Below are 20,126 nucleotides of genomic sequence, written 5' to 3'. Positions count from 1 at the left end.
GACTATATCCCATCAAGCTCCTCTGCCCATGGCAGTTTCCTGGCAAAAATACTGGAATAAGGTGCCATTCCCTACTCCAGGGTATCTTCCTAACCCAGGGACTGAACCCACGTCTCTTGCAGGCTCATGCATTGGTAGGCAGATTCTTTACCTACCACCTGGGGAGCCCCATTTCTCAATTCCATTTATATGCTTCAATATATATGTTTTTCTTTTTCTGACTTACTGCACTCTGTATAACAAGCTCTAAGTTCCTCTACCTCACTAGAATTGACTCACATTTCTTCCTTTTTATGGCTAATATACCATTTTATACATGTACCACAACTTCTTTATCCACTCATCTGTAAAAGGATATGTAGAGGTTGCTTCCATGTTCTAGCTACTGTGAGCAGTGCTGCAATGAACATTGGGGTACATTTTTTTTTTGAATTATGGCTTTCTCAGTGTATAAGCCCTCAGTGGGATTACTGGGTCATGTGGTAGTTTTATTTCTAGTTTTTTAAAGAAATATTCTTACTGTTCTCCATAGTGGCTATATCAATTTACATTTCCACCAATAGTACAAGAGAGTTCCATTTTCTCCACACCCTCTCCAGCATTTAGTTTCTGTAGATTTTCTGGTGATGGCCATCTGACCAGTGTGAGGTGATACCTCATTGTAGTATTGATGTACCTTTCTCTAATGATGAGTCATATTTAGCCTTTTGTGTGTGTTTATTTTCCAACTGTATTCTTCTTTGGAGGAATGTCTATTTAAATCTTCTGCTTATTTTTTGATTGGGTTATTTGTTTTTCCAATATTGAGCTATATGAGCTGCTTATATAGAGATTAATCCTTTGTCAGTTGCTTCATTTGCATTTGTTTTCTCCCATTCTGAGGGTTCTCTGTTCATCTTGTTTATTGTTTCCTTTTTGTGTAAAAGCTTTTAAGTTTAATTAGATCCCATTTGTTTTTGTTTTTATTTCCATTACTCTAGGAGGTGGGTCAAAGAGGATTTGCTGCAATTTATATCAAAAAGTATGCTGCTTATGTTTTCCTCTAAGAGTTTTATAATTTCTGGTCTTAAATTTAAGTCTTGAATTAATTTCCATTTTGAGTTTATTTTTGGGTATGTTGGTTAGGCAATGTTCTAATTTCATTCTTTTACACATAGCTGTCCAGCTTTCCCAGCACCACTTACTGAAGAGAATGTTTCTTCTCCATTGTATATTCTTGCCTCCTTTGTCAAAGATAAGGTACCCACAGGTGGGGTTTATCTCTGGGTTTTCTGTCCTGTTCCACTGGTTTATTTTTATATTTTTGTGCAAATACTATACTATCTTTATGACTGTTGCTTTGTAGTACAGTCTGAAGTCAGGTTTATTCCTCCAGCTCCATTTTTCCTTTTCAAGGTTGCTTTTGCTATTCAGGGTCTTTAGTGTTTCCATGAAAATTGTGAAAGTTTTTGTTCCAGTTGTGTGAAAAATCCCATTGGGAATTTGATAAAGATTGCATTGAATCTGGAAGATTGCCTTGGGTAGTATAGTCATTTTCACAATATTGATTCTTCTAACCTAAGAACGGGGCTTCCCTGATATCTCAGTTGGTAAAGAACCCACCTTCAATTCAGGAGACCCCGGTTTTATTAGTAGGTTGGGAAGATCCGCTGGAGAAGGGATAGGCTACCCACTCCAATATTCCTGGGCTTCCCTTGTGGCTCAGCTGGTAAAGAATCCGCCTGCAATGCGGGAGACCTGGGATCAATCCCTGGGTTGGAAAGATCTCTTGGAGAAGGGAAAAGCTACCCACTCCAGTATTGTGGCCTGGATAATCCCATGATTGTACAGTCCATGGGATTTCAAAGAGTCCATCTAGGTCCATCTAGTCAAAGCTATGGTTTTTCCAGTAGTCATGTACGGCTATGAGAGTTGGACTATAAGAAAGCTGACCACCAAAGAATTGATACTTTTGAACTGTGGTGTTGGAGAAGACTCTGGCGAGTCCCTTGGACTGCAAGGAGATGCAACCAGTCCATCCTAAAGAAAAGCAGTCCTGAATATTCATTGGAAGGACTGATGCTGAAGCTGAAACTCCAATACTTTGGTCACCTGATGCAAAGAGCTGACTCATTTGAAAAGACCCCAATGCTTAGGAATATTGAAGGCAGGAAGAGAAGGGGATGACAGAGGATAAGACAGTTGGATGGCATCACTGACTCCATGGACATGAGTTTGAGTAAGCTCCGGGAGTTGGTGATGGACAGGGAAGCCTGGCGTGCTGCAGTCCATAGGGTTACAAAGAGTCAGACATGACTGACTGAACTGAACTGAATCTAAGACCATGATATATCTCATCTGTTTGTATCATCTTTGATTTCTTGCATGAGTGTCTTATAGTTTTCTGTATACAGGTCTTTTGTCTCCTTGAGTGTGTTTATTCCTAGGTAATTTTTTTGGTTCCTATGGTAAATGGAATTGATTCCTTAATTTCTCTGATTTTTCATTGTTCGTGTAGCTCAGTTTATAAATCATCTGCTTGCAATGCAGAAGACCCGGGTTTGATTCCTGGGTCAGGAAGATCCCCTGGAGAAGGAAATGGCAACCCACTCCAGTATTCTTGCCTGGAGAACCCCATTGACAGAGGAGCCTAACAGGGATGGCACAGTCCATGGGATCGCAAGAGTCGGACACGACTTAGCAACTAAACCACCACCAGTGTATAGGAATGCAAGGGATTTCTGTGTACTGATTTTGTATCCTGCAACTTTACTAAATTTACTGATTAGCTCTAGTTTTCAGGTAGTACTTTTAGGGACTTTAATGTATAATTTCATGCTGTCTGCAGACAATGAGAGTTTTACTTTTTTTTTTTTTTTTTTCCAGTCTAGATTCATTTCTTCTCTGATTGCCATGGCTAGGACTTCAAATCTATGTTCATTGGCAAGAGTGGGTACCCTTGTCTTGTTCCTGATCTTAGAAGAAATGTAAACTTTTTCAAGATGGTCATTCGGACTGGTATGAAGTGGTATCTCATTGTAGTCTGGATTTGCATTTCTCTCAGTTCAGTCGTGTCTGACTCTGCGATCCCATGAACTGCAGCACGCCAGGCTTCCCTGTCCATCACCAACTCCCGGAGTCCACCCAAACCCATGTCCATTGAGTCAGTGATGCCATCCAGCCATCTCATCCTCTGTCATCCCCTTCTCCTCCTGCCCTCAATCTTTCCCAGCATCAGGGTCTTTTCAAATGAATCAGCTTTTCACATCAGGTGGCCAAAGTATAGGAGTTTCAGCTTCAACATTATTCCTTCCAAAGAACACCCAGGACTTATCTCCTTTAGGATGGACTGGTTGGATTTCCTTGCAGTACAAGGGACTCTCCAGAGTCTTCTCCAACACCACAGTTCAAAAGCTTCAATCCTTCAGCTCTCAGCTTTCTTTACAGTCCAACTCTTACGTCCATACATGGCCACTGGTAAAACCATGGCCTTGACTAGATGGACCTTTGTTGACAAAGTAATGTCTCTTCTTTTTAATATGCTGTCTAGATTGGTCATAACCTTTCTTCCCAGGAGCAAGCATCTTTTAATTTCATGGCTGCAATCACCATCTGCAGTGATTTTGCTTTTCTCTAGTAATTAGCAAAGTTGAGTACCTTTTCATGTGCCTGTTGCCCATCTCTATGTCTTCTATGGAGAAATGTCTATTTAGGTCTTCTGCCCATTTTTCAATTGGATTTCTTATTGTTGTTATTTAATGGTATGAGCTGTTTATATATTTTGGAAATTAAGCCCTTGTCAGTTGCATTGTTTGCAAATATTTTCTCCCATTCCATAGAGTATCTTTTCATTTTGTTTATAATTTCCTTTGCTGTGTAAAAACTTAAGTTTGATTAGGTCCCATTTGTTCATTTTTGTTCTTATTTCTATTGCCTTGAGAGACCGACCTACGAAAACATTAGTACAATTTATTTTTGTGTCTAGGAATTTTGTGTATGATGTGAAGGCATTTTCTGAATTTGCTAATTTACACACTGCTGTCCAAGTTTCCAAGCACTACCTGCTGAAGAGACTCTTTCCTATTTTATATTCTTGCCTCCTTTGTTGAAGATTAATTGGCTGCAGATGTATGGGGTTTTTTTCCTGGGTACTCTGTTCTGTTCCATTGGTCTGTATGTCTGTTTTTGTGCCAACACTTCTCTGTTTTGACTACTGTAGCTTTGTAGTATTGTCTTAAGCCTGGGAGGGTTATGCCTCTTGCTTTTTTTCTTTCTTCTCAAGATTGCTTTGGCAGTTCTGGGTCTTTTATGGTTCCGTACAAATTTTAAGATCCCTTATTCTAGTTCTCTGAAAAGTGTCATGAGTAATTTGATTGAGATCACAGTAAATCTTTAGACTGCTTTGGGTACATGTGTGCTGAGTTGCTTCAGTCATATCCAACTCTGTCCAATCCCATGGACTGTAGCCCACCAGGGTCCTCTATCCATGGGATTCTCCAGGCAATGCTGGAGTAGGTTACTGTGCCCTCCCTCCAGGGGAGCTTACTGACCCAGGGATTGAACCTGCGTCTCTTACATCTCCTACGTTAGCAGGCGGGTTCTTTGCCACTAGTGCCACCTGGAAAGCCCCTGCTTTGGGTAGTAATGCCATTTTAACAATATTAATTCTTCCAATTCAAGAGCGTGCTATATCTTTCCATTTCTTTGAATCATCTTTAGTTTCCTTTATTAATGATTTGTAATTCTCAGTATATATCTTTCACCTCTTTGATGAAGCTTATTCCTAAGTATATTATTATTTTCGATAGGATATTAAAAGTGATTGTTTGCATTCCTTTTATGATATTTCCTTGTTATAATTTTTTAATATATAAAATATTTAATGGGGACTTCTTTTAATAAATAACGAAGTTGGAAGTACAAATGAGGGTTGTGGGGGCTCAGAGGAAGGGGGCAGTGAGGATTGCAATGGTGACAGAATGAGCAGGACACTGTCTCCCAGCACCTGTCTCCATGCTAGAATCTCACTCTCTCTCTTGGAGCCTCTCTGCAGTCTGATGGGACAGCAGAGTAAGATAACTTGCCCCATTTTTAAGCTATAGAAACCGAGTTCCAGATGGGTTAACTGGCCTGCCCCAAGTCACAGAGCATTCCTGGCTTTTCCTGCTGCACCACTGTGTCCCAGCTTAGAAGAAATAGTAGTTGGACAGGGGAGGGCAAATGCCCCCATAGGAATAGTCAACAAAGATATGGAAACAAGCAAGAGTTTTCTGCACAGGGTGTTAGCTGGAACAAAGTTGGGATACAGCTGAAGGGTAGTTTTTTTTAAAGCTAGAATTTATTTTTATATAAAAATATTCAAGAGACTTTTAAAAGGCCCAGTGAGGATGAGTCTTATCTGGTACTGGGGTAATGCTGGCCTAGTAAAAATGACTTGGAAAGTGTTCTCATCTCTTCTGTTTGGGGGATAAGTTTGAGAGGGATTGGTATTAGTTCTCTGAATGTATAGTAGAATTCAGAAGTGAAATTTTCTGCTCCTAGACTTTAATTCAAAGATTTTTGATGTGATCTCCTTACCAGTAATTGGTCTGAGATTTTCTAGGTTTCCATGATTCAGTCTTGGTAGGTTGAGTTTATACAAGTTTATCCATTTGCTCTTGGTTGTCTAATTTGTTGGCATGTGATTTTTTGAAGTATCTTATCATCCTTTGTATTTCTATGATATCTTTCATTTCTGACTTCATTTATTTGAGTCTCTTTTCTCTTAATGAGTCTAGTTAAAAGTTTGTCACTTTTTAAAATCTTTTCAAAAGAATAGCTGTCATTTTCATCTTTCTATTGTCTATTTTGTCTCTACTTCATTTATTTCCACTCTGATCTTTATTTCCTTCCATCTGCTAACTTGGGGCTTAGTTTGCTCCTTTTATAGTTTCTTGAGGTCTAGACTTGAGATCTTTCCTGTTTCATGATGTAGGCATATATCACTATGGACGTCCCTCTTAGAATTGCTTTTGCTGTATCCCATAAGTTTTTGTTTGTTGCATTTCTATTTTTATTAGTCTTGAGGTGTTCTGATTTCCTTTTATTCTTTGACCCACTAGTTGTTATGTAGCTGTGACTTAATCTCCACATATTTGTCAGTTTTCTAGTGCTTTTTCTTGTAATTGATTTCCAACAACACTGTGATCAGAAATGCTTGATAGGATTTTAATCTTCTGAAATTTATTAAGGCTAGTTTTATGGCCTAGTATATGATCTATTCTAAAGAAGGTTCCATGTGCACTTGAGATGGAATATTCCATATATGTCCATTAAGTCAATTATCTATTATGTTATTTAAGGCTGATGTTTCCTAACAGATTTTGTCTAGATGATCTGTCCATTGATTTAAGTGGGATATTAAAATCCCCTACCATTATTGCACTGCTATTTCTCCCTTTAAGTATGTTAATACTTGCTTTATATATTTAAGTACATACATATATACGAATATACAAATGTTATACATATATACAAATGTTATATTGTCTTGCTGTATTGGTTCCTTTATCATTATGTAAAGACCACCTTTGTTTCTTATTACAATCTTTGTCTTAAGGTCTATTTTATCTGTGCTTAGTTGCTCAGCTATGTCTACCTCTCTGTGACCCTCCAGGCTCCTCTGTCCATGGGGATTCTCCAGGCAAGAATACTGGAGTGGATTGCCATACCCTCCTCCAGGGCTATTTTATCTGATGTAAATATAACTATTTTTACACCTGAAATCCTCAGATTTCTTTTGGTTTCCATTTGCATGGATCTCTTTTTCAATTTCTTTACTTTCAGTCTATGTGTATCCTTACATTGGAACTGAATTTCTTGTAGATAGCATTTAGTTAGTTCAGTCACTCAGTCATGTCTGACTCTTTGCAACCCCATGGACTGCAGCACAGCAGGCATCCCTGTCCATCACCAACTCCTGGAGTTTATTCAAACTCATGTCCATCAAGTGATGGACATCAGTAATGCCATCCAACCATCTCATCCTCTGCTGTCCCCTTGTCCTCCTGCCTTCAATCTTTCCCAGCATCAGGGTCTTTTCCAATGAGTCAGTTCTTCACATCAGGTGTGCAAAGTATTGGAGTTTCAGCATCAGTCCTTCAAATGAACACCTAGGACTGATTTTCTTAGATGGGTCTTATTTTTTTAATCCATTCAGCCACTCTATATCTCTTGATAATAGAATTTAGTTCATTTATATTTAAAGGAATTACTGATAAGTATGTACTTATGGCCATTTTGTTAATTATTTTCTGGCTATTTTATAATTTCTCTGTCCTTTGTTCTTTTTCTCTCTTCATTTGTGATTTGATGATTTTCTATAGTAGTATGCTTATACCAAAACCAGACAAAGATACCAAAATAATTAATGACCAATATTTCTGATGAACATAGAGGTAAACTCAACAAGATATTAGTAAACTGAACTCAATGATACATTAAGAGGATAAGAAAATTGTGGTTTTCATTCTGTCTGCCTTCTGATGGATAAGGATAACAGGTTTATGGAAGCTTCCTGCTGCGAGAGACTGACTGAGGGGCAAATTGGGTCTTGTTCTGATGGGCCAGGGCCATGCTCAGTAAATCTTTAATCCAGTTTTCTGTTGATGGGCAGGGCTGTGTTTCTTTCCTGTTGTTTGACCTGAGGCCAAACTGTGGTGGAGGTAATGAAGATAATAGAGACCTCTTTCAAAAGGTCTCATGCATGCACTGCTGAACTCACTGTCCCTGACCCTGCAGCAGGCTAACGCCAACCCATGCCTCCACCAGAGATTCCTGGACATTCATGGGCAAGCCTGGGTCATCCTCTTGTGGGGTCACTGTTCCTTTTTCCTGGTTCCTGGTACACACAAGGTTTTGTCTGTACCCTCCAAGAGTCTGTTTCCCCACTCCTGTGTAAGTTCTGGTGGCTCTGTGGTGGGGTTAATGGCAACCTCCTCCAAGAGGGCTTATGCCATACCCATGTCTGCTGCACCCCGAGCCCCTGTCCATGCAGCAGGCCACTCCTGATCCATACCTCCACAGGAGACTCAAACACAGTTCTGGCTCACCTTTCCTTCACTGACTATGCTAAAGCCTTTGACTGTGTGGACCACAACAAACTGGGAAATTGCAAAAAAGATGGGAATACCAGACCACCTACTTGCCTCCTGAGAAACCTGTATGCAAGTCAAGAAGCAACAGTTAGAATTGGACATAGAACAACAGATGGTTCAAAATCGGGAAAGGAGTACAAGACTGTATGTTGTCACCCTGCTTATTCAATTTCTATGCAGAATACATCATGCAAAATGCTGGACTGAATGAATGACAAGCTAGAATCAAGATTGCTGGGAGAAATAAACAACCTCAGATATGCAGATGATACCATTCTAATGAAAGAAAGCAAAGAAGAATTAAAGAGCCTCTTGATGAGGATGAAAGAGGAGTGAAAAAGCTTGCATAAAACTCAACATTAAAAAAGTTAAGATCATGGCAAATAGATGGGGAAAAGGTGGTAACAGCAGATTTTATCTTCTTGAGCTCCAAAATCACTGTGGACTGTGCCTGCAGTCAGGAACTTAAAAGACACTTGCTCCTTGGAAGAAAAGCTATGACAAACCTAGACAACATATTAAGAAGCAGAGACATCCCTTTGCCAACAAAGGTCCATATAGTCAAAGCTTTGGTTTTTCCAGTAGTCATGTACGGATGTGAGAGTGGGACCATACAGAAACCTGAGCGCCAAAGAATCAATGCTTTAAAACTGTGGTGCTAGAGAAGACTTGTGAGAATCCCTTGGACAGCAAAGATATCAAACCAGTCAATTCTAAAGGAATTCAACCCTGAATATTCATTGGAAGGAGGCAAAGGAGAAAGTGAAGTAGCGTGCATGTATGCACAATATTTGCCGAAGCTCCAGTATTTTGGTCACCTGATGTGAAGAGTCTACTCATTGGAAAAGACCCTGATGCTGGGAAAGATTGAAGGCAGTAGGAGAAGGGGACAACAGAAGATGAGATGGTTGGATGGCATCACTGACTCAATGGATATGAGTTTGAGCAAACTCCAGGAGATGGTGAAGGATGGGGAAGCCTGGCATGCTACAGTCTATGGGGTCATAAAGAGTTGGACATGACTGAGCAATTGAACAACAAACTTTTCAGAATGAACATTAAGATCTGCATCATTTGGGTTAAAATACTACATACAGTTGACCTTGAACAATATGGGATTTGAACCGTGTGCATCCTCTTCCAGTTTTTTTCCCCCCCAATATCAAATACTACAGTCGCACATGGCTTCCCAGGTGGCGCTAGTAATAAGGAAACCACCTGCCAATCCATAAGACATAAGAGACATGGATTCAATCCCTGGGTCAATAAGATCCCCTGGAGGAGAGCATGGTAACCCATTCCAGTATTCTTGCTGAAGAATCCCATGGACAGAGGAGCCTGGTGGGCTACAATCCAAAGGGTCACAAAGAGTCAGACACTACTGAAGTGACTTATCATGCATGTATGCACACTATTTGAAGTTAATTGACTCCACACAGGCAGAGCAGCCAGAAGGCACATTCGAAGTTACATGGAGATTTTCAACCATGGCACAGGGTGGGCACCCTTAACCCCCATGTGTTCAAGGGTCAGCTGTACTATACTGCTATATTTAAAGTGGATAACCAACAAGGACCTACCGTAGAGCACATGGAACTCTGCTCAATGTTATGTGGCAGCCTAGATGGGAGGGGAGTTTGGGAGAGAATACACATATATATGTATGACTGAGTCCCTAAGCTCTTCACATGAAACTGTCACAATAAAAGTTTTTTTTTTTTAATAAAAATAGGAAAAAAAGTGTTATGAACCACAAAAAGAAAATTGGCCTTGTCACATTTCCTAAATGTATGCCTTAACATTTGATATTCAAGCCATTTTCTCTTGAAGCATCTAGTGAGACATTTTCCTTTCTCATTTTCTTATTAACTGCTTCTGCTCTTCTAGAACCACACTTTTCAGTGGCCTTGTCTGTAATTTGATCAGGTCACCAAGAATGTTTTCGACTTCTTTAAATTCAGTATCTTCATAAATTTTTAAATTTTGCTTTACACTCGACATGCATTCTAATTACATGATATTGTTTGGGTTAATCCAAACCACTCAAGTATGATACTGACTCAATGAGGCAGAAATGAATATTAAGTGAAAAACAGGGAAGGGCTGTTTGAGTAGTTACTAGTTAAATAATTTATTCATTTGTGAATATTTTCTTTTTTTTTTTTTTTTTTGCTTCACTAACCAAGCTCATAAGGTTGAAGATTTTAATAATCAACAGTCACATAAAGAAATCTAAACGTAAGACCGGAAATTATAAAACTCCTAGAGGAGAACATAGGCAAAACACTCTCTGACATACATCACAGCAGGATCCTCTATGACCCACCTCCCAGAATATTGGAAATAAAAGCAAAAATAAACAAATGGGACCTAATTAACCTTAGAAGCTTCTGCACATCAAAAGAAACTATTAGCAAGGTGAAAAGACAGCCTTCAGAATGGGAGAAGATAATAGCAAATGAAGCAACTGACAAACAACTAATCTCGAGAATATACAAGCAACTCCTACAGCTCAACTCTAGAAAAATAAATGACCCAATCAAAAAATGGGCCAAAGAACTAAATAGACATTTCTCCAAAGAAGACATACAGATGGCTAACAAACACATGAAAAGATGCTCAACATCACTCATTATCAGAGAAATGCAAATCAAAACCACTATGAGGTATCATTTCACACCAGTCAGAATGGCTGCGATCCAAAAGTCTACAAGTTATAAATGCTGGAGAGGGTGTGGAGAAAAGGGAACCCTCTTCCACTGTTGGTGGGAATGCAAACTAGTACAGCCACTATGGAGAACAGTGTGGAGATTCCTTAAAAAACTGGAAATAGACCTGCCTTATGATCCAGCAATCCCACTGCTGGGCATACACACTGAGGAAACCAGAAGGGAAAGAGACACGTGTACCCCAATGTTCATCGCAGCACTGTTTATAATAGCCAGGACATGGAAGCAACCTAGATGTCCATCAGCAGATGAATGGATAAGAAAGCTGTGGTACATATACACAATGGAGTATTACTCAGCCATTAAAAAGAATACATTTGAATCAGTTCTAATGAGGTGGATGAAACTGGAGCCTATTATACAGAGTGAAGCCAGAAAGAGAAACACCAATACAGTATACTAACGCATATATATGGAATTTAGAAAGATGGTAACAATAACCCTGTGTAGAGACAGCAAAAGAGACACTGATGTATAGAACAGTCTTATGGACTCTGTGGGAGAGGGAGAGGGTGGGAAGATTTGGGAGAATGGCATCAAAATATGTAAAATATCATGTATGAAACGAGTTGCCAGTCCAGGTTCGAAGCACGATACTGGATGCTTGGGGCTGGTGCACTGGGACGACCCAGAGGGATGGTATGGGGAGGGAGGAGGGAGGAGGGTTCAGGATGGGGAACACATGTATACCTGTGGCGGATTCATTTTGATATTTGGCAAAACTAATACAATTATGTAAAGTTTAAAAATAAAATAAAATTAAAAAAGAAATCCTTGTACTTCTGATTTATATTCTCAGTCTTAATCCTACAGATCCGAAAAAACCAAAGGTAATGAAGTCAACTTTCTTCCAAAATGAGAAAAGTAGAGCTGTGAATGGCTTCTCAATTGCTGAGCCATCTAGAGTTTGCCAATGTTACTAATGATCTGAAAGAAAATGAAAGCCATGTTGCAGTTTGTGAGAGTAGACCTTTGAGCCAGAGGTGGGGAGTTATCCATAAACTGCAATATTAGAATGAAATCACAACCTCCCTCACCCTAAAAGGAACTGAAGCCCTTGCCCCACCCTTTCTCAATTCCAGTTCGAGATGTCAGTCGGCATCTTTGCAGCAAAATCACAAAATGTTACACCTTATAAAATAACTGACAATCAGTTGGATACTGGGTATCTACATAACTGGGAGGAAAATCTTTAATTTTCTTTCATAAAGATTTGTACTAGGCAGAGAACAGACCTGTAGTTGCCAATGGGGAGGGATGAATTGGGAGCTTGGGATTAGCAGATGCAAACTATTATGTATAGAATGAATAGACAACAAGTTCCCACTATATACACAGGGAACTATATTAAATATCCAGGGATAAACCATAATGGAAAAGAATGTGAAAAATATGTGTATGTACAATGGCACCCCACTCCAGTACTCGTGCCTGGAAAATCCCATGGATGGAGGAGCCTGGTAGGCTGCAGTCCAAGGGGTTGCTGGGAGTCGGACACAACTGAGCGACTTCACTTTCACTTTTCACTTTCATGCATTGGAGAAGGAAATGGCAACCCACTCCAGTGCTCTTGCCTGGAGAATCCCAGGGATGGGGGAGCCTGGTGGGCTGCCATCTATGGGGTCGCACAGAGTTGGACACGACTGAAGTGACTTAGCAGTAGCAGCAGCATGTACATACTTATGAAAGTCTTAGCTGCTTAGTCCTGTCCAACTCTTTGCAACCTCATGGACTGTAGCCTGCCAGGCTCCTCTATCCATGGAATTCTCTGGGCAATAACCAGTGGAGTGGGTAGCCATTCCCTTCTCCAGGGGATCTTCCAGATCCAGGAATCAAACCCAGGTCTTCAGGCAGATTCCTTACCATCTGAGCCACCAGGGAAAACCTAATATATATAACTGAATCACTTTACTGTACAACAGAAACGAAAACATGGTAGATCAACTATACTTTAAATATTTTACTAGGATTCTTGAATGTAAAGGAAAGAAGTAAAATTTAAAGTTGGTTCATTCAGAGACCCAAACTCCTCTTATGTCATGATTCTTTCTGAATCCACTAAGAATCTCCCAAACAGTAGCTATTAATGATTTGCTTGTTCAGTATTCCCGTTTGCAAGCATGGCACACCTGCCTCTCCCTTTCAGCTATTCTATCTGTGTCATGATTCTGTGAACAGGAGAACAAATAGCAGCCAACTCCCACTAAAAAATCAAAGCTTTGAAAGGCCATGGGCAGAAGTGGAGAGAAGTTTCTCCCAGATGTCAGAATTCTTGAGTACCTCTCTTGTGTCTGTCCTAATTAAATTCCAAGTGAAGCTACTTGCCTCTTATGGGACATTTGCCTCCTGGCTGACAGAAGTCCTTTTCTCCCTTTGGGAGAGAGGGTGGAGGAGGATGGATCTTGACCTGTCTTCATTATGCCTCAGAGAACAAGAAGGATGAAATAACACCCCTCATTTTAGTTTAGGAAATGAATCTTACTATCTGAAAAATTATAATATGGTTAGGAAAAAATTCTGTTAAAATACTTTCAAGTTCTATAATCACTACAGTTTTGGAGCATGCCTCTACTTATGTGCTTAAGAATATTTTTCAAGGATTTTATTACTATAAATTTAATAATTATAATAATTGCTTAATGAAAGGTAAGAATATAAAAATGAATGCCTAGGTATATGTGTGCTCTCAGTTGCTTACTCATGTCTGACTCTTTGCAGCCCCATGAAGTTGTCCCCCACCAGGCTCCGCGGTCCATGGAATTTTCCAGGCAAGAGTAATAATCATATAAAACACAAATAATTTAAGAGTTTTAAATCACTTTTTCAGTAAAAATTTCTAAAATGTCAAAGTAGATATATCCATTCAGTTCAGTCGCTCAGTCATGTCCAACTTTTTGCGACCCCATGGACTACAGCACTCCAGGCTTCCCTGTCCATCACCAACTCCAGGAGCTTGCTCAAACTCATGTCCATCCAGTTGGTGATGTGAACATATGATTATTTTATGCAAATAAATATTGGACTTTTGCAGTTTTTATTGGACATGTATACATATATCTCTCCCTCCCCTCTCCCTCTCCCACCTTTCTAGGTCATCACAGAGCACTTGTCTGAGCTCCTTGTGTTATATGTCAGCTTCCCACTAGCTATTTTACACATGGTAGTGTATATATGTCTGTGCTACTCTCTCAATTCATCCCACTCTCCCCTTCAGGTATTTAACAATACCTAAAGCAGCATTCCAAGCCTTATTTATACTAATCATATATATAAGATACACTTCTAAAGTGATACACTTCTAAATTCCAGTGTAGTCAACCTGGTATACAAAGCATTGGCCTGAAACAAAAATACCCAACTCATATCCCTATTGTGACACTTATAAGTTATTGACCTCCAAATGTATCCTTGAACTCCTGTGGTCCTCAGTTTCCTCTGTTCTAGATTGTGAAGTTTGTAATCTGGAGTCATTAGCCTCACCATGTAGGCTCTTCTCACTTCTGAATTGGTCAGGTCCAAATGATTTGTTAACAAATAAAAAGTGTTCATGATTCCCATCATTTTCCACTAGTCTAGAGAAATTCCTATGCATTGAAGATGGATTTAATATGTACTTTTTGGAAAACTTAAATATTAAGGTCTTCAGTGTCTTTTGCAGTAAGAAACAACCACCGGAGTGGTTGGACCAGAGTCTAAAAAAACCTAACATTCTTTTCCCATCGTGTCTTTGTCTATCTTTCTGCTGCTGCTGCTACGTCACTTCAATTGTGTCCAACTCTATGCGACCCCATAGACAGCAGCCCACCAGGCTCCTCTATCCCTGGGATTTTCCAGGCAAGCTATCTTTCTGAGAGCAGGTGTATTTATTTTTTATTAAGGGTAGGAGTAGCTTCTCATGAAAGAATAGCTGAATTAAATCAACTAATTTATTTTGTGCTCATGTTCAAGATACTAGGAAAAAACTTGTTCATGTCTCATCTGTGCTGATTGTTTTCTAGGACCCACTGATCTCAGCATGAAGAGGCAGTTGGCGACCAGCTCAGGATCGTCTAGCAGTTCAAGCTCCAGACCTCAGCTGAGTCCAACTGAAATCAACGCAGTGAGACAGCTGGTTGCGGGATATCGAGAATCCGCTGCATTTTTACTGCGTTCCGCAGATGAACTGGAAAATCTTATTTTACAACAGAACTGAGTCCAACAACGATCCTCTTCACTGAGGTCTAAGTTTGCAGTTTCCACTAATGACATTTTGATTTCCCAGCAGAGATGCGTTTGGTCTTAACTGCACAGTCTTAAGAGAAATACTTGCAATTATGCCACATTGTCCTTGATCCACAAAGTGATGTGTTTCGGTGCTTCAAAGGAACCCTGGCCTCTGAAGTACTTGAGGTACGTTAACGTGTCCAGCCTACTGCTTTTTGTTTCAGTATGCCAGCATAAATATCTGGGGCAAAAAAAAAAAAAAAAAAAAAAAAAAAAAAAGGCTGTGTATTCCTAATTCAAGGATAAAACAGAAGAAGCTTGTGGTATAAAAAAATAGTTCAAGGTCCAGCTGAAATATAAGTGGAATTTGCTACTGACTTACTGGACTGAAAGCTGCAGTATCTGGAGGAAAAAAAAAAAAAAAGCCAAAATTTCTTGTTGCTACAGGATATAGCAATGAAAAGGATCTTGTATTTTAAAAAAAAATGTAATTTTTATAAAAAGAAAACTTGTTTTTCATTCAGAATTGTCATTTTTACTTTGGTAACTTTTTCATAGGTCCTAAAAGAAAACTGTTTTGAGAAACTACTGTAAGTACCTTTTCCACATCCCTTTGCCTTCTCCTCTTTCCAAATTCTTTCTACAAAAATAACACTTGATGCTGGGGATAAAAAAAAAAAAAAAAAAAAAAAGATACCCTTACCTATGTTCTTTGAATCGTCACATCAGGAACTACTTCCAAGAGGAGCTTGCATTTCTGCACTCATGCTGTTCTCGAGCATCCCACTCAGCACTGCAGCTTTACCATAGCGGTTTCACCACAGAATTTTTTAATATTCTAAAGAGACATATCATTGAAAAAAAAAATCACACCTTGATTTCTTACAGCTGCTGTCCCCGGATTGCCGCTGCTGTTTTACGGGCATCCTTCTAGCAGCCATTGGATGTTGATGACTGAATGTTAAAGAGGTTGCAAGTGACAATCTGAAAATTTGCACTCTTGTGTGTTGTTTTCTTTTCTCTTTCAGAAATAGTTTCCAAAAAGAGACATTACCTCTCCTGAAATGATTTGTATAATTTACACTTGTAGGTAAAAATGATGTAAAGAACTCTCAGTGGATATAGCCACAACTTACAATGAACTGTCCCCTCCTCTCTCCCATACTTGACCCTTCTTATTTTATAGTGTTGGATACACATGAATGGTGTTCTCTTTGTGCACTGAGGCAAGCCTATTTTTAAAATATTTAAGGAGGAGTACATCCGTTTATGCTTCTTGTACACTTTTTCTGTTGTTTAGCTTCGGTTGGATTACAGATTCTTTGTGCATTCCTGAATTTGCCTTATTTCATGTAAAATTTATGTCATTTGGGTTTTGATAAGTTTAAGGCATCAGTGACATTTCTTAACTACTTGTTACATATAGTTTTTCAAGTAACGACTGTGGTTGTGACCAAGTAATGTGCACTTTTTCTTGTAACTGTGGACATTGCTATGCTTTTTTCTTCTAGTGTTTCTAGAATTACGGTTCCTTACGGTTACGTAAACAAAAAAACAAAAACAAAAAAAAACTTTTGTGATACTGTTGGTGAATATAATGTGAAAATCTTATTGAAATATGAGTATTTTGGAAATACATAGATGCACAAACATCTTTTAAGGTGTGGATTTAGAATTTGCTTATTTAATTGAAAATTCAAAATATTGAGGGCTGGTATAATTTTGTTTTGTTGGGTTTAATAAACAGATTTCTGTGTTAAAATAATGATTGTGGAAACTTATAAATTTTTGGAATCATATGAAATATTATTTTGTATCTACATTTAGCACAAAATTGACAGTTCAAATATATTTCAAGAGCATCCCAAGGTCCCCCAGAGTCTCCACATGCAGGCTAGTAAATAACTTATTCCAAGAAGGAGTAAAGCAAATTAGCAAACCATAGCTATTTCATTTGATTAAATATGATTTAAGAATTTATCTTTTATTCCCCATTTTAACATGACTAATCTGGCTCTTTAAGTCCTATTTAGCATTTTGGGAAAAACATACCACTTTTAAGTCCCTGTTTTATGCTTTGGGATTTGTTATTGAATAGTATTTGAGGCTTTGGCATGGTTACTATTTCAAAAAGTAACACCCAGGTTTGGGTTCAACCTATATATAAAAATCCATAATAGTGATCCTTATTAAGCACTTTGATTGGAGAAGGCAAGTGCCAGCAAGGCGCTTTTGTTTCATTTTATTTTCACGTTATAACTCCCACACCCATCCACCAAGGACTAAATCCCCCCCTGCCTTCTGCTTTTTGCACATTTATCTAGAAGAATGAGTTCCAGGACTCCCACTGTTTCCCTAGGAGAGCTCTGAGGACAAAACCATGTACCACTTTGTTTTCCTTTGTAACTTGTCCCTGAAAATCACCCTGGTCTTTTTGTAATTCTCTGTCACATCCCCTTTATAAAGCAGTTTGGAGGGAACTGGGTGCAGGTTCGTATTTTCATTCAAATGAGGTGATAGAAAACTATCATCCACATGGAGATCACATAGGTATTTCTGTCACTTCTGACAGCTTTTCATACAGTCACAGTTTCTTGTCACATATGTATTACTTGATCGCACTTAGTAAGAAAACATTCCTTGAAGTAATGGCAGAGAATGCAAACACAAGTAGATACTGAATTTTCCTAAGTTGTGTAAAGTAACAACTTGATAAAAAGGGCATTCAGATCATGATAGCCACCATTTACTGATTATTTACACGTGGAAAAGGCATTTATTTCCTTTACCTCTGACAACACTAGGAGATCAGGATAGCCACTTTTTATTTTACAACGAGGCTCAAGAAGATGAAGTAACTTGCTAGGAGCCCCAGGAGAATGAGAACTAAAGCCCTCATTTGACCCAGGCAGGCCTGATGCTGGAGCCCCCTCTATTAGTGGCCGGTCTGTTCCCTCCCAGGGTTTCCCTGACAGTTCAAAAGAATCCACCTGCAATTCAAGAGACATGGGAGATGCAGGTTCAATCCCTGGCTGGGGAAGATCCCCTGGAGGAGGAAAATGGTAACCCATTCCAGTATTCTGGCCTGAAAAATCCAATGAACAGAAGAGCCTGGCAAGTCCTAAGGGTTACAAAGAGTCGGACATGACTGAGCAACTATGCACACAGTAAATCTTTACATTCTGTACCAACTTGGAACCTGACCAGTTTATACTCAAGTTTAGCCATTTTATTTATATATAAAAGATAAATAATAGTTATTAAAATGCACTTGACATCAAATAAAGCATTTGACTAAAAACACTGAGCATTTTATCCAACTTATGGAAGTTTAATTTCCTTTATGTTCTCTACAGATATAAAGAGCAGTCATAAAATCCACCACTAATGAAAATCAAACACACACTGCATGAAGGAAAGGCAGTGACTTGTTTTTAAACATGATGGGTACAGTAATGAATCTGGCAAGGAAAGAGAAAAGGGATTATCCAACTGATGTTCATACATAAAGCTCATGAAGTTCATTCATCTGAGATTTTAGTTACTATGCAGGTGCTATCTGGTTATTTTAATTAATCCTGGTGCCATTTACAAAATATTCAAAGATTAGTCTTGGTATGCCAAAAATAATTTCACAAGGCCCAGGTTTCAAACTTTAGTTTGTTAAAAAAAAAATCCAAAAACAAATCAGGTGGACATTACATTAACTCTGTTTATGTTTTAAACTGTGTTTGACAGGCAGAAATTCAGTGAAGCAAAAGCTAACCTACAGGAGTTTACCATTTAAAGAGAATTAAAATCTCCTTTCTTAAAACTATTTTGAAGGGAGATAAAATGCTGCTAATAGTCTGTCTCAAGTTTTAAGGTCAATCATTTTCAACATTTTATTTTCTGATTACGAAAGGAATCTAGCAAATACAAGAAATAAGGGGGAAAATTCCAGCATCCATGAAGAACAATGACAACATTTTACAGTGTATCTTTCAAAGTTTATCTAAACAAGTAAATTTTTTTTTTAAATTTTGCTCTGCATGGTGTTTCCCCATCTGCTTTTCTGTCCTAAAAGTATACCATAAATCCTTTCCACATCATTTGGTATTATTATTTCTGAAGACTGTATGGTATTATATTGGATGAATGTACCTGTATTAATTTTCTATTACAACTGTAACAAGTTACCCCAAACACTACAAATGCATTACAGTCTGGTAAGTTGATGTATTGCTGATCCTGCTCACAGAGCCAACTGTTTCGCTATATCTCACTGAACACACTATTCGTTGAGGGCATGGGAGGCAAGGCATAAGCTAAGAAGACTGAACTGCAGACATGTTTATTCTCTCCTGCCTGACGAAGCAGCCATTATTACATCACATAACATGGCCCCAAGGGCTTTTGAGGTGGAGCTTATATAATAAAAGTAGTCCATGGCCAAGCAATTACCTCATGGTGCTCATGCTCAGTGCTATGAGTGATCTCGGCTGTTACGTTAATTATTTACATAACATGGGGCAAGAGCAAGAGGCCATGGGATTAAAGAGCCTGACCACTGCCATCTTAGCTAGTTTGCTCTCCCCCTACTGTTGGAATTCTCAATGGGCTAAAATCTAGGTATCGAAAGGACTATGTTTCTCTCTGGTTGTTCTGGGGGAGAATCCATTTCCTGACCTACTCTAGCTTGGAGGCTGCCTGTATTCCTTGACTTGGGGTTCCTTCATCTTCCAAGCCAGGAGCTTAGCATCTTCAGATCTCTCTGTAACTCTGACTTCCATTTCTATCCCTTCTTCCATCTTTAAGGACCCTTCTGAGTTCACTGGGCCCACATGAATAAAATATGACAACCTCTTTAAAGTCACATGATTAGCAGCCTTAATTCCATCTACAAACCTAACTCCTTAATTTTAACATGTAATAAAACAGATTCTGATGATTAGGATGTGGAAATCTCTCTCAGGGAGGGGAGATTATTCTGTCTACTGTAGTATTTTAATTTCCTTTTATTCCCTTTTAAATCTCTCTCATACCCAGCTGTATTTCGTCCATTCACTATAGTAAAGTTCCCAAGTCAGCAGCACATTTT

General features: G+C 38.9%; 1 protein-coding gene across 10 annotated transcripts in view; it reads left to right on the top strand.

Annotated features, from left to right (window-relative positions):
- Positions 1-16,838, top strand: part of NOL4 (nucleolar protein 4) — a 563,001-nt gene extending 546,163 nt beyond the window's left edge. For 5 of the 10 annotated variants that reach the window (XM_044934424.2, XM_044934423.2, XM_044934425.2 and 2 more), the window contains one exon: positions 14,842-16,806. In XM_044934424.2, the coding sequence (XP_044790359.2) occupies positions 14,842-15,035 (194 nt within the window). In that variant the 3' untranslated portion in view covers positions 15,036-16,806. Of the gene's footprint in view, positions 1-14,841 lie in introns of all 10 variants that reach the window. The other 5 variants (XM_025273156.3, XM_044934427.2, XM_044934428.2 and 2 more) reach the window with 5 other exon arrangements.
- Positions 16,839-20,126: the final 3,288 nt, after the last annotated feature.

The sequence above is a fragment of the Bubalus bubalis genome, chromosome 22 (genome assembly GCF_019923935.1).
Source record: "Bubalus bubalis isolate 160015118507 breed Murrah chromosome 22, NDDB_SH_1, whole genome shotgun sequence".
NCBI lineage: Eukaryota > Metazoa > Chordata > Mammalia > Artiodactyla > Bovidae > Bubalus > Bubalus bubalis.
The sequence above is the reverse complement of the archived record's forward strand: the minus strand, read 5'-3'. Positions and strand labels throughout refer to the sequence as shown.